Source organism: Argentina silus (assembly GCF_951799395.1).
Source record: "Argentina silus genome assembly, chromosome: 2".
In the NCBI taxonomy this organism is placed as follows: Eukaryota; Metazoa; Chordata; class Actinopteri; order Argentiniformes; family Argentinidae; genus Argentina; species Argentina silus.
In genome coordinates, this window is record NC_139656.1 from 20977585 (window position 1) to 20993310 (window position 15726).

Sequence of the window (15726 nt, forward strand, 5' to 3'; positions counted from 1 at the left end):
TGAAAGGCCGCTCAACAAGGAAGAAGCCACTGCTCCAAAACTGGCATAAAAAAGCCAGACTACAGTTTGCTACTGCACATGGGGACAAAGATCTTACTTTTTGGAGAAATGTCCTCTGGTCTGATGAAACAAAAATTGAACTGTTTGGCTATAATGACCATCGTTACGTTTGGAGGAAAAAGGGGGAGACTTGCAAGCTGAAGAACACCATCCCAACCGTAAAGCACAGGGGTGGCAGCATCATGTTGTGGGGGTGCTTTGCTGCAGGAGGGACTGGTACACTTCACAAAATAGATGGCATCATGAGGAAGGACAATTATATGGATATATTGAAGCAACATCTCAAGACATCAGCCAGGAAGTTAAAGCTTGGTCCCAAATGGGTCTTCCAAATGGACAATGACCCCAAGCATACTAACAAAGTTGTGACAAAATGGCTTAAGGACAACAAAGATGCCTAGAAACCTGACTCAGCTACACAAGTTCTGTCACGAGGAATGGGCCAAAATTCCACCAATTTATTGTTGGAAGCTTGTGGAAGGCTACCCAAAACGTTTGACGCAAGTTAAACAATTTAAAGGCAATACTACCAAATACTAACTAAGCGTATGTATACTTCTGACCCACTGGGAATGTGATGAAAGAAATAAAAGCTGAAATAAATAATTCTCTCTACTATTATTCTGACATTTCACATTCTTAAAATAAAGTAGTGATCCTAACTGACCTAAGAAAGGGAATGTTTAGTAGGCTTGAATGTCAGGAATTGTGAAAAAACTGAGTTTAAATGTATTTGGCTAAGGTGTATGTAAACTTCAGACTTCAACTGTATATCTCGTTTGACCATTTAATTTTCAGGTTAGCGTTCACTGCAAAAGAGGTATGGCCAGGGGGTTGATGAAGTAAGTTTTGCGTTTTTCCCTACAAAGGGTCCACGGACTTTACCGAGCAATTGGAGAAGGCTATAAGATGAGGTGACTACTTTGTTCATACGCGGCCACGTAACCTTCCGTGCTCCTGTCAAGGAATTTGCAGGCTGGATCCCTCCGCGTCAAAACATACGTGACGTCACCAACTAGACAGCAGGTAGTTAGCTAACGTGACACAGCTCGAACAACAACAGGAAGAATCAAATTATAAGTTCTGTGAATCTCCTAAACCTGAACAATGAAATTCGTATATAAAGAGGAGCACCCATTTGAGAAGAGAAGGTCGGAGGGGGAAAAAATAAGGAAGAAGTACCCAGACAGAGTACCAGTGAGTAACTAGCTAGCTAGCATTATAGCTAGAGGTGTTAGCCATTTTTGATTTGACCAATTACCTTACACGAACAAAATGCGAGCTTTATACGCACACATTGAATCTGGAGATATTGACAGTGCTATAATTGTCATTGTCTATGTGCCTCCTGAACAATTATTGTTAAATAGACACTTCCACAAATGCCCTAGTTCTCATTACCTAATACATGTCATGGAGAGGCACACAACTATACCAGATAGATAGATAGATCGGTACTTTATTGATCCTCGAGGGGAAATTAAGCCGTTACAGCATCTCACATCACAAACAACAGCAAAATAAAGTGACAATAGAATAATAGAATAAAAATAAAATATACATCTGAAACATTATATACAGTAAGGACAGTCCAGTAAGATTTAACATCCCCCAGCCTGACTCTGATCACCCCTATCGAGTCAGCTGGAGGAGGAGTTGTACAGTCTTATTGTGGCAGACAGAAAAGATCTCCTATAGCGCTCCTTAGTGCAACGTGGTTGTAGTAGTCTGTTGCTAAATGAGCTTCTCTGCTCTGTGTCATGTAGGGGATGGTAGGGATTGTCCATGATGGCCAGGAGTTTGGTCCTCATCCTCTTATTGGCCACCTCCTCCACAGTGTCCAGGGTGACACCAAGGACAGTACCAGCTTTCCTAATAAGCCTCTTGGTGTTACCTTCCTTGATGCTGCCCCCCCAGCATACCACCGCGTACAGCACTGCGCTGGCCACCACTGACTGGTAGAACATGTTCTGCAGAGTCCTGCACACGCCAAAGGACCTGAGCCTCCTCAGGAAATAAAGCCGGCTCTGGCCCCTCTTGTAAAGGACATCTGTGTTACCAGTCCAGTCCAGTTTATGGTCCAGGTGCACCCCCAGGTACTTGTAGCTCTGGACCACCTCCACGTCCTCTCCCTGGATGGAAACAGGAGACAGGGGGACCCTAGTCCTCCTAAAGTCCACCACCATCTCCTTTGTCTGGCTGATGTTGAGTAGCAAGTGGTTCTGCTCACACCACTCAACAAAACTGTCCACCAGTCCTCTGTACTCGGTCTCCTGGCCTCCACTGACACATCCAACAATAGCAGAATCGTCCAAGAACTTCTGCAGATGGCAAGTATCTGTGTTGTGCCTGAAGTCCGAGGTATAGAGGGGTGAAGAGGAAAGGAGCCAGAATTGTCCCCTGGGGGGCGCCAGTGCTATTCACCATTCAGTCCGACACACATCCCTGCAGCCAAACAAACTGTGGCCTGTTGGTCAGATTGTTTCCTGGATTACAAACTATCCACCTGCATCCTCAGCAGCTTATCCGCAAGTAGTAAGGGCTGCATGGCGTTAAATGCACTGGAGAAGTCAAAGAACATGACCCTCACAGTTCTGCCAGCCTTATCTAAATGGGAGTGATGTGAGTGTAGTGGGAGACACTAAATGGGAGTGTAGCAAGTAGCAGATACCAGTACAGTATTGCAATATTTTAATGTGAAAATGCTTGTTATTTCTTATTATTGCACTCTTTTTGATTTGTTGTGTCATTTCTCCATGCAGGTAATAGTGGAGAAAGCACCCAAGGCCAGGATAGGTGATCTAGACAAGAAGAAGTATCTTGTGCCATCTGACCTCACAGGTGACTTATGGCTCATGAATACAATTCCCAAGTTTTGGCCTAAGTATGGATTTGTTTTAAATTGGTATGATGGGGCTGTTTTACAATTGAATTGTGGTGGAGTTGTTCCCACATATTTGTTTTCGGGTAACTATTCCATCATTCATACATTACATGGATTCAGCAAGAACTCATGATATTGTATAGGATATTGACTTCTTTTATGATTTTAGTTACATTTATCTACCGTGTTTTCTAATTTCTTTAGTTGGACAATTTTACTTCCTAATTCGGAAAAGGATTCACCTGCGGGCTGAGGATGCCCTCTTTTTCTTTGTCAACAATGTCATCCCTCCAACATCAGCTACCATGGGACTGCTCTACCAGGTACCAAGCCAATTTATCCTAGATTTGCTCTTGGTCTCTTTATACAGTATCTGCTCCTATACATTGAATACAATCTTTAATCTCTCTTTGACAGGAACATCACGAAGAGGACTTTTTCCTTTACATTGCCTACAGTGACGAAAGTGTCTATGGAGACAGCCGAAGAAAAGTCTAACTATCTTTAGGCACATAAGCTGCTTGACTTCTCATCATCCAAAAAACTAAATAAAATAAATTCAAACATCCAGCCCGACCATTCTCAAATGCACTTTCAAACACTCTTGCCCCTTAAACTTTCTCAAGGCAGAATTTCTATGCTCTACTTAATCTATTTGCCTCCCAATCATAATCCACTTGCTCAATAGCTGGCAATTACTTGGATCTTGTTTTGGATAGTTGTTAATAGGCCGTTACAGCTTTGTATCAATGACAATGACAGCCTTGCTTAGTACCATTTGTAAACAACGTATGCATGAAGAATTAAGTATTTTTATTCACTGTAATCCTGTTTTAATTTCAATTATGGGATTCAATTGATCAAGTTATTCATTGCATTCTTTATGATGTGTTTTGTTTGCTGAATCTTTGGTTTGTTTTTATGTATATATTTTTGTTTACTATGCAGCTATACCTCTGAAACCCTCCACTTGTGACCACTACAAAATGAATATAAACAATCAAACATTGATTTGTGAATATTGTGATTCTTTCTTTCAGTTTGGGCTAATTTAAAAGGGATCCATAGCATAACAAAAGCCTCTACAATATAATATATACAATCTCTGGCATAACTGACTCCTTCAACTCAACCAGAGAGTCACACCCTTACTACAACAATCAGCTGTACCAGACCCATTTACTCTGACTGAGCCGTACTAGCATCTGGCCGCCTGACTTTTGTCATTAGGAACAACAAACAAGCCAGACACGGATAAAAGTGCGTTTTCAGAGGATTCCACGCATTTTCATTGCAAGACTGCTAGATATGCGAGTACGTGTAGTTCAGCTAGCTAGCTAGCTGTCAATTGTTGATAGCTACATACTGAACGACGATACAAGCTCAGCTCAACTGTCAAGTGCGATAGTTAGCTTGATAAATTAGCGCCAGAGAGAAAGTGGATCAAATATCTTAGCTCGTCAGAAATAGTTATCTAGTAGTTAGTTAGCTAATGCTGCGGGAATTTTTCAGCATTGCCGTTGGTGATTTCAAAGCTAACAAATCACACCCACACGGTGACTTATAGAAATCCATAAATGTTATGCTAAAATAACTAGCAAGCTAGCTAGCTGTTCTATAGCGTTAAGGCAGTTAATACTTAAGCTAGCTAGCTATTTTATTCAGACGTAACTTAATTGTAGTTTTACGTTCTTAGACTTTGATATGGTAAGTCGGGGATGTGGTCATGATTTGATGGTGTAATTAAAACTAGCTAGCTACCGTGCTACTAGATAGAGTAACTTAGTAGCTAGAGCTGTCACGTTAGCTTTCTGCAGACATTTAGGTGGCGACTTGGCCATATCATGTCTTGGCCACATCATGTCTTGGCTCGCATATGAAACTAATATTATAAGATATGTAACAGCGCTAGCTATTTATATTTATTGCTATTTTTGCTTTTCATAGTATAACCCTCAGCCACTTCATCTAGTCATCTGCAACGTCATTGTATGACAGCTAGCTAGCAAATGACGATGGAGATGTGGTGGTAAACATAGACATAGGGTTACACTCTTGGGTACCACTTAAGCAAAACAACCTGTCAATACAATGTTGATTGATGAATGACTGATTGGGCTGCTAATAGATGCAACAGTAAAATGTTTAAGTAATGGCAGTATTTGTTGTGCCCATGTTATGTTACCTTGTCTGTTTTTAGCTGGCCCCCCCAATCCCCACCATCATGCCAGCTCTATTGGAGAGGCCTAAATTGTCCAATGCCATGGCACGCGCCTTGCACAAGCACATCATGAGAGAGAGAGAACGCAAGAGACAAGGTGAGAATCCCCATCAACACCACTACATTTTCCCAAGCTCTCAAAGGCTGTATAGGCAATGATGAGCACCAACCCCTCCCCCTTGTGTTACAGAGGAAGAAGAAGTAGACAAGATGATGGAGCAGAAGTTGAAAGAGGAGGAGGAAAGGAAGAGGAAGAAAGAGATGGAGGAGAGAATGTCTTTGGAGGAGACAAACGAACAGGTCCACATAAACTACCTTCATTTTGAAATCCTGCAAGTTCCATGTCCTTCTGTCTTTGTTGCAATATAGCCAGCTAGCTATCTTTTCATTGTTTTTCCAACTCCTCTCTCTCTTGCTTTGTTTCTCTTAAACTCTCTTAGATCATGAAAATGGGTGAGAAGCTGCAGGGGCTGCAAGAGGAGAAACATCAGCTCTTCCTCCAGCTGAAGAAAGTGCTCCATGAGGAGGAGAAGAGACGGAGGAAAGAACAGAGGTAAAGACCATCTGTTCTCGACCTTCCTTATTGGAGTTTGCCTCTTATATATAGCATAGCAGCACATTTTATAAAGTGTGTTCTGATTTTATACGACTAAGTACTCAGCACATTTTATTCGTCATCTTCTTTTTCTTTTTATATTATTCATAGATGTAACGTTTGTGTCGTGTGTGGAGCTCTAACAACGAATTCTAATGTATGTGTCACCATACCTATAAATAGCAAATAAACAAGTAAATTGATCTCCACATCCCTCAAAACCTGCATTTTTTTGCCAATGAAACTGAGCCGAGGTTGTGGAAAAGCATGATTTTGGCATATTTTTGTGTTGTTTTCTTGTAGTGATATGACAACCCTGACTTCTGCCACCTACCAGCCCAGCATGGCAATCCACTCAGGACAACACCTACTAAGCATGCAAGGTGATTAGTACTGACATGTATTTGATGTAGGCATAGATAAATCATTTACATATGATATATCAACATTACTCATAATCAGAAATTGCTGATCAAGTATTGTAACGCGTGCATGAGTTTCAATTTACATTCTGTGCATTGTTAGGATTGCTAGTATTGCTATTTTACGTATTTTACACAATGTTTTGAAGTGTATGTACATAAAAAAAATCACTAGTATGCATCCTTCTCTCCTCGTCTCCATCTCTTCCGTATTAATTGCCTCTCATCAGCTAGCCAAGTCAGTCATGGGCGACCTGCTGCTCTGTTAGGGGAACGCAGTAAGCAGCTCTTCCAGTCCCCTGTCATTCCGGTGAGTAATGAGATATTGTTATATCGGTGCTGCTGAGTATTTGGCCTTGAGCACCTCATATTTTATTTGGTCAGGTGCACTGAAACTAAATTTAAAAAATATGGCAAGTTTGACCTTGTTCACAAAGCTTTTTTATGGAAACAATACCAAAGGGGCATTAATCGTACACAAACCAGACATGACACACAGTACCATAGATCTGTCAAATGACAAATGATGTCGTCAACTTGCATTGTTTGCAGTGGTAGAATCTATTAGATTAAATTAGCACTGACATTTACGGACCCATACTCTAGATTAATACTTAAGCAGTATTAAATATTGGCATACTTTTACAGCACTCCTAGCTACACAAATCACCTCAAAGAATTTTGAAAGTAGCATTCTGAGATTTCAGACCCTGCAATACAATACTTATTCTTCCCAATGAAATGCCTGAAAAAGTGTCCTGGTGCTTGACAGGGGCGGCACTTCCAGACCCAGCCAGGAATAAGCACTGGGAGCTCTGAGCATGGCCAGTACTCAGCTAGTCAGGCAGCACACGGACCTTATGGCCTCACCCAGCCACAGCATGCCTCCCCCTTTGCCCCAGGCCAGCCCGTTCCTGTCAGCTATGCCAGCAGCTCTCAGCTCAGAGGTAATAGTTTGTATTTTGAATGTGAACTGTATTTCAAAGACCTACTGTCTTTGTTGGTACTTTGTTTTTTAGAGGTACTCGGTTGTGAATAGTATGAGAATTGGCGCCTTCGTATGATGCGGTGTTCATGATATATTCTGAAAACTCTTGATTCCTTCTCTTTGTCTAGGTGCATCAGCATTTCAAGCTATGCAGTACTTGCCTCACCAGCAGCAGGGCTATGCTGTGCACAGTCACTTTACATCTCAGCCAGGTATGTATGTGTGTCCTATATGTGTGTCTGTGTCCATATGTTTTTGTTGCTTTACAGTTGGCGTGGTTGGCCTTACAGTTTTGATCAGTAGATATTGAGGGGAAACCCACATATCGCAGAGAATGGGATTAATGCTCATACAGCCATGACTGCAATTTGTGAGGAAATTATTCTATAACACTTGATTGTCTCAAGGAGTTCAACTGAGAAGGTGTGTGTGCTTGCTGAAGTAAGACATTTGATGTTTTATTAGTTTGGCTGTGTGTTAGATTTTCTGATGAGGAGCATAGCCCGCTCTCATACACTCATGTAAAGCCCCTGCTCAATCAAACGTCTTTCTATCATATTTGGCGACATGATTTGATATTTGGGTGATATGAAATACGATATACCAACCAGTGATAACTGACAAATAGTCTATTGAGAGTTCAAATTCATATTTCATCATGACTTGCCGTCTGTCAAACAGCAGAGATGTATTTTCTACTTGGTCAACCACCAGCTACCTATTTGCCTTAACCAGCTAACAGTAAAAGCTTGTAATAAATATTCAAGTTTAAATTGTCTAAACTGTAGCCATCTACCTTCCATACTGACATGGAAAGAAACATTGTTGATGACCAAGTGGTGGTCATCTCAACTACAGCCACAAACACACTCGCCCTGGCTGGAAACTCATTGTAGTTTCTGAAAATCAGTGACTAAATTAAAATATAATAGTATGACATTTCACATAGCTCAGAGCTCCGAAATGTGACAAGGCTAGCCTGTTTGTAAAGTTACAGCCCAGAGTCAAATATAACCCTCCAAACCCCCTTCACCAGCTTTTATTGAATCAAACAACCTTTCGAAGCATTTTATTGGGAATTGCTCCTACCTTTATCTGGCACTACTTTCCCAAATGGCTCCGTGAAGGACTGACGTCGTCACTTTTTTTTTTCTTTTCTTTTTTATAAAAGCCAGGAAGCAAAACTGGCCGATGTGGGCCTTTTTAAACTGTATTTCAACATCAGACTTTGAAATGGTGTCCTTCCGCGAAGTCTATGGGAATTTCAATGGGATGAAGGAAAAGTAGCACCAGCACACACTCCTCAGTTTAACTCCATGATTGTCTTTTCATGAGTTTATTTTGAATAGGGACAGGTCTGAGTATGACAGTCTAAAATGTTTTACCCTGTCTTCCGGAGAACCTGTGTCTGAGTGGTGTCTTTACTAAAGGCACACACTCACTGAAGCACATGCAGTACCCCTCACTCTCTCGCTTCACTCCATATTTCTCTTTTCACTGATGTATGTCTCTCTTGTCCACAGGATTCATCCCTAGTGCTGGGATCCCTCTACAGAAGCAGTTGGAACATGCCAATCAACAATCTGGCTTTACTGACTCAGTAAGTCCAAGTACAAATTAACAAAGTAGCATGCTACAGGTGAAGTATTTTCTGTAGATTATTTGTGGAGTTTGTGTGTACATTTTGTGTAAAAGTTTTAAGAACTTGACCAGTAGCAGTGCATTTCAGTTTGTGGGTGGACCTCACCTGTTATACTGGGTGACATACTCTTGATCTTGCCGTGCTGTGTTTTGTCTTCAGAGCACTCTTAGGCCCATGCACCCTCAAGCTCTTCATGCCAGTGCTGCAGGCCTGCTGCCCACCCCCTCCATCGCAGTGCAGATCCCCCCTGCCAAGGTTAGTCCAAATCTCCTTACCCATACCTGTTTGCACTTCTGTCTTTACCAATGTATTCTCTTTTTATCATGACACATACAAAACACAGGAATACTTGGTCAATGACTTATGTCTTAATGTTATGTAATTCATCTTGCCTGTTGTTTTGTGGACAGTCTGGGTTACCATATGCCCATCCCCCCCGACCAGCCTCTCCAGGAAGCTTCAGCCATGGGACACCTCCACAGCAGGCTCACCCAGTGAGTATCGCAAACCAACCCTGGCCACACACCCTTACATAAGCTTTGAGGGTGGACAGATGTATTCAGGTGTATCTTGTAAAATAGATTTATATATTAATATGACAGCCACAAAATAGCGGGGCGACTACTGGCAGAGATAGTTGGCTTAAAGCAAAACAATTCACTCTGCAGCCTTTTTGTTTGTACACAGACTGAATCGAAAGCGAGTGAAACATCTTACTTCCCGTGGTGACGTCATATCGCAAAGTCTACCTTTCTCAAAATCTGTTTTCCTAATCACCCAGATCAAATAATTTAAAAAAGCACCAGTAACTTTGGTTTAACTTACTTTGTCATTGAAATGTTATTGTATTGTAGTAGTATTTAGTTGGGCATGAATATGATACATCTGAAATGATATTTTTATGATTTGATTGTTTATCTTACCCAGGCAACGTTTCAAAGCTCTCCACAACCTGCTCCTCGGCATGCCTACCTCTCCCACAGCCAATCAGGACAGAGATTCTATCACCACAGCAAGTAAAATGATCACCAGCAATTAGTGATCTGCGTAATTTTCTACACAGATATAAACAACTTTACTTTAACGACAGAAGTAAACTAATCCTGAGTTCCTCTTGGCATAGGACTGCATCCCAGAATGTGTATATTGACTGTGCTGTCAATATGCACAAGCATGCTTTATTTTCTTTCAGTATTTTAATAGATAAGCTTTCCTTTCCATACAGGGTATGACTCAATCGTGATCGCATGAGAGAGCAATTGATTCAGGAATATAAGATCTGCATTCCAAACAATGAAGCTTTTCTCATTGTTTATATCTTACCAAATTAACCCAACCTTAATTGTTCTGTACTCTCCCTTTTCCTGACAATGAAAGCGTAATTTTCAAATGATTTCTTAAGAAAGAAAGAAAGAAAGAAAGAAAGAAAAGTGTTATTTAGTTAATTTTAACTGATGAAATGTAAACCCCTTCTCAGGGCCCATGGAGGAGTTAAATTCCGAGTAAGGACACTTCCATCCACATACGCATATTTGTGGAAGCCATATTTTCCTAAGCTCTTAAAATGAAAAGAGTGGTTTTACAACGCATTTTATGAAATTGCACTTGATAACTGAACATGGATAACTAAACATGTATTTTCTTTCTATGCATGTACAAATGGCCAAAACATGATTGTGTAGGTTAAAGAGATGTCTTGAAGTATTGTTTGGGGTGAAAAGATCTATGTTTTCATCCTCTGTGAAACTCCAGCTTTGCCTTAAACCCAAGTTTGGAGACCTACATTTCAATGTGTTGACTGTTATACTCTCAGATGGTAAGAGAATTTAATCAAAATAAAATAAAATGCCTTAATTGCTTCTTTACCCTGGGTAAGGGACAGTTAAGTCATTCTACTGCTTTGACTCTTAAGTAGTCATAGCTGACAGTTTGCAGAGGCGTATGGTGATGTGTAATGAAGCATGTGACAAAATATGTGGGAGGGAAGTAAATGGTTATATTTTTAAAACCGAAAGAGCTATTTGGTGAAGGGCTAGAATAGAAACATTTGGTAGTACAATGATGAATCCAGGGAGAAGGAATAAGTGAAGAATAGACACAAACTTAGAGGAAAGTATACCGAAGAGTCTTGAAGACCTGCTAATCTGTGGGAGAGGAGTAGGGCGGGAAGTTGACTCTGCACTTTTTGGTAGAGGGGACTGAATGCGTGGCTGAGAGAAAAAAAATTGCTCTTCCGTGATTCATATGCTTAATGATTTAATCTTAACAGAAAATAACCGAGTCAGGGTCGAAATTCTGTTTCTGCATTTTACAACTGTTCCTGGATTTGACTCTTTACATGGATATGAGATTCATGAAATTGAAACCAGTGTGGTTTTTGAATGAATGAATGAGTGAGTTGGCCCTCTTGGAAACGAAAGGACTGGTATGCATTTTCTGTGGGTGGAGTTGGACTGTTCATAAATAAGCACTGATGCTTCTTGTTTTCTTGGAGATGGTGTAATGAATGATGTACGTATTCATATTTTCCTTCATAATTGTATTTCGCTTTTCTGTTTTGTCAGGTTAACTATTAAGACTTGTTTCATATAATTTGTCTTCCCTATCGTAATCATTCAGGGGCTGATATCCTGTAATTCATTAAGCCTAGATATCCAGGGCTGTATTAGGGTGTGCTTTGAATAAAAAAAGAAAAAAAGAAAATGGTTTCTACTTCCGAATTGTTCATGTAATACAATTGGATAGCACTGATGCTCCTTTCCTGATGTTTACAAGCAAACCCCCATTTCCGGCTTCAGTTCGTGAGAAATAAGAGTGATTACCTCTTGTGTTCGCCTTCTGTATATTATCATGGATCCATATTCAACCCACCCAATCTCTTTTTCATCCCCTCTGAATTACAAAGCCATTTCTGGAGACCTTGATGATCCTCTTGGCATCACCAATACCAGGTGGGTGATTCGATTTTAGGAACATTTAAGGAATTTAGGAACATTTAGGAAGTCTCGCACCTTTGAATTCTTGTGTTGATATTACATATTTCTGTTACTTTCTGGCAGAGTTGTAATTGTGATGCCTTTGTGGATTTGTTCACTGTTTAATTTTGACATGTCTGTCTTGTGGAGAAGACCAAGCTCACCAAATGGCCATCATGTGCCCATGTACAGTAACAGAGCCATTTTATGTTCCCATGTGGTAGAGAAGCAGAGGAGTTCAGAGAAGCATTACATTTAACCTGATCTCACTCCGATGATTATGGAAAACGTTTCTGTCTTTTGTACGACTATATACATTTTCTATTAAAAGTTGAAGAACATTTAAATATTCTTCAACATTGTCAGAGAATGGGTGAAATGGCGGCTCTCAAATGCGGCTTTCCCCTTCTTTGTCTTTCTAAAGGGTTTTGTGTAAGAGAGCACATAAAGATTGACTTATGTTACTATACGAAGTGCACACACTGGACTAGTTTTACAGACTCGGATTAAGTTCATACATTGGTTTAATTTGGATTCAATCATGTCAAAAACAAAAAATGAACAAATTAACCTTATGTATTAATAACCATGTAGTATGTGACTCAAATGAAGATAAAGCATTATCCATGAATAAAGGAAAACATGCTCATGAAACTACGTGATCAGTATCTTGATTAGAATTTGATTCAGTGATAGGATTAATCTTGGCCTGTGAAACCGGCCCATAATTTGCAAAATGTGTATAAATACTTTGAATACAAGATTTCCTTATATGAGATTCAAACAAAGAGATTGGTACAGACGCAAATACAACTTAGTTCTTGCTTTATATTAAATATTGATTACATATTTGTATGTATCATGACTTATACTGTAGCTGTCATCACTAATGAGCATAATATTTTTTCAACATCTCTGTCCTATTTGACGTATTTGATATGGTCCTTTGAATGCAATTCAATGTAGTACTACGATGGTAATGTAGCTGATGTTTTGTCTAATATCAGATATATTATGGTGTCTTAAATTACATGCTCTCAGAGTTTTGCATGTGGTTGACATGAATGTACAAATAAAGATACAGTATAAAGTATTTATTTCATATGTACAGTTAGAAGTAGAAAGTAGGCTATCCTACAGAGAGGCAGGTAATTTGTTTCAGCTCCACAAAATCCAAAAAGCAAATTTGCAACCCAAAATTGACATCAATAATTTCCTATGACCCCAACGACTTTATTGTGATTTGAAACCCAAAACACTGCAATATAAGCTACAGCTGCAATACAAAGACATTGTTTGTCTACTGTCTAATACTGTATTAATGTCTGTGTCTTAGTTATCAAATTATAGAGGTTATAGTTCTCAGTGAACCCCAATTTGAAATCAGGGGACCTCACATGGGGTCCCGACCCCAAATTTGAAGAAAAATCCACACAGCCTATCAGATTCATTTCACACCTACAGGAGTGGTGTGATGGTTGTGGCTATAGGCTGGTTTGGGATTCATCAATGTCTAGCGAGCCAGACAAGAGTTTTGCTTTTAATTATTATTATTATTTAAAGGTTAGGGCAGTATTCAGATCTGTGTTCTCTGTGCTCCAATAGTGGAACCAGTTGGAATTTAAAGATTCACCCTCTGAAATATCGGGACCACATATGTTTCTGTATGTTCATAGTAATACTTTCATTGCGCAGATGAAAGCCTTGTATACTGTCTGTATAAATGAAATGACTGGTTGAGGGACAATTGTGTAAAATAATAGTACACCTGGAACTGTGTGTGTGTGTGTGTGTGTGTGAGAGAGAGAGAGAGAGAGAGAGAGAGAGCGTGCGAGAGAGAGAGAATTAACAGTGTCACCAGCGTAATGAGAGAATTATCCAATCCCAAATCGGCCCTATAGCCTGCTATTTACTTGAGATCCGAAAGGATTTTATCAATTGCAGCACCTTACTATCTAAGTGGAATTGTCTATATGTTGCTTTTGCCTAAACTTAAATGTTTATTTACAGGTACATACATATAATTTGTGGTTCCTTTATCCATATTTTGTATTTCTAAATGCTTAAACAAGTTTAACGTGGGCGCTTTTATTTAGAAGAAATCGTCATTTACAATGCAATGTTCAAGTGCAATATATTTTCAGTTATGTGCAATATTTCAATTTATTTATGTTTTTGTTCTCAACTGTTAATAATACATTTTGATATTGTTTATTTTTGGGGCAAAACGCATCCAGTCTATGTGTTTGTTGTTGTTGTGGGGTAGGGAGAGGGGTGTAGAGTGGGGTCTAGATTGTGTCAGTTATTTGAGAAACCCAGGTCGGCCCTGTGCATGGGAACAATGGTCTCTGGTTTTGAGATTAGCGGAGTGAGGTTATCCTTTCCAGCCGCTCCGTAGAGAAATGAAGGCCTTGACGTTCCACTACAGAATTACCAATGGCTTAATTTCAAGCACATCATGCACCAATTTCCATGACATCATGCACCTCGCTGGAAGATTATTTGTCGTCTTCTTCTTCTAAAACTCAATTGGAATTCAAAAACGCACCCTGCGCACTGGTACTAGCCACTCAGGTAGGCCTACATCTGAAAGGATAACCTGTAAAATGGGTCGCTAACTCGGAAATACGTGCTCCGAGTCCTGAAAATCTATTTGAACTCGTAATAACAGGTGGGAATTTCGGGGATCATCCTAGAGCTAAGTGGAACAACTATGTGTTTTTTTTTTATTTGTTGACCCTGCAGTTTGTTTTGGTGTGTGAGATTTTGGAGAGTTGTAAACTTGCAAAATCTAAAGTTAAAGCAGTTATAATGCATCATTAATTAAGCAATATGACGAAACCTGTACAGTAGTCCATCATAGGGCAGAAGGAGAACAATGATCATGTTGCTTATACCTATCCAATCCACAAATTCAGCAGCCACCACTCTTAAACCTTTGGATGCCATCTACCATAGCGCCCTTCGCTTTTCACTAAGTGATAATTTTAATACTCATCATAACATTCTTTATCAAAAGGTTGGCTGGACCTCCTGGAAATCATGTAGATCTCTTCATTACTCTCTTTGTGTGTATAATGCCTTACTGCATAAACTCCGGGCTTACCTATCCTCATTATAAAAATTCAAGGACATAACCCGTTCTCAGAATCTTCAGGTTCTCCAGGTCTCCACCAAATTGGATAAATCCGCTTTTAGTTATGGTGCACCTAACTGCTGGAACAATCTCCAGAAAAAAATTCTGTTGGATGTTCTGGTGCCGCTTGGGCAATTTAGGGTGTTAATTGGAGACCTCCTTGTTGAAAGATGTGATTTTCCCCCCTAAAATTGTGGTTTTATATGATATTGATTTCTGTATTGAACTGTGTTGTTTTGTTATTGTGTAAATATTGTGGACAAGGTGCATCTGCATAAGAGGCCTTGGTCTCAGTGTGTTTCCCTTGCATAAATAAAGGTTAAATAAAATTAAAAATAAATAAATAAATACAGGAGTTGCTGTCGTGTAGTGTTCTTGCCGAATTTGGCGCACAAAATAGCCACACTTGCTAGACATTTGTGAGACTAAAATGTAAACTAACTAACCTAAATTCTAACCCCCTGGGCCACACTTAACATAAGCTTCCGAAAATTCAAGAGGGTTTGAAAACTCGTCCTAATAATTTTTTAAACAAATTTAATATTTAGTCAATCATTAACATATGTCCTTGACAGCTAGGCTTCTGAGTTTTTGGTGCAGAGGCAGTTAACAAGTGCAACAACCATCAATACAAGATGAAATAAACCTTTAAAATGTCTGTCCACTGGGCCCAGTATTTCAAAATGTTTAATCTGGATCAGATTATTTTTTGCTATCCAGGATCAGGACCAGTGGATAGAACATGGAAAGGTTTATTTCATCTTGTATTAATGGTTGTTACATTGGGATTTACCCTTACCTCT

The 15726-nt window shown here is 39.7% G+C and overlaps 2 protein-coding genes across 3 annotated transcripts; both read left to right on the plus strand.

Annotated features, from left to right (window-relative positions):
- Positions 1-1073: 1073 nt before the first annotated feature.
- On the plus strand, positions 1074-3955 carry LOC310819062 (gamma-aminobutyric acid receptor-associated protein). Its single transcript, XM_083690276.1, has 4 exons — positions 1074-1257; positions 2823-2901; positions 3149-3267; positions 3362-3955. Exons 1-4 carry the CDS (start codon positions 1168-1170, stop codon positions 3440-3442), a joined length of 369 nt encoding a protein of 122 aa, XP_083546402.1. The 5' UTR covers positions 1074-1167; the 3' UTR covers positions 3443-3955.
- Positions 3956-4097: 142 nt separating this feature from the next.
- On the plus strand, positions 4098-10811 carry gps2 (G protein pathway suppressor 2). Of its 2 annotated transcripts, none has more exons than XM_083664937.1 (12): positions 4098-4258; positions 5145-5262; positions 5356-5465; positions 5606-5718; positions 6064-6143; positions 6413-6492; positions 6955-7129; positions 7299-7382; positions 8694-8770; positions 8972-9067; positions 9223-9306; positions 9740-10811. In XM_083664937.1, exons 1-12 carry the CDS (start codon positions 4253-4255, stop codon positions 9830-9832), a joined length of 1116 nt encoding a protein of 371 aa, XP_083521063.1. In that variant the 5' UTR covers positions 4098-4252; the 3' UTR covers positions 9833-10811. The 2 variants fall into 2 exon arrangements, with proteins under 2 accessions (XP_083521063.1, XP_083521064.1); XM_083664938.1 differs by having other exon boundaries at positions 4100-4204.
- Positions 10812-15726: the final 4915 nt, after the last annotated feature.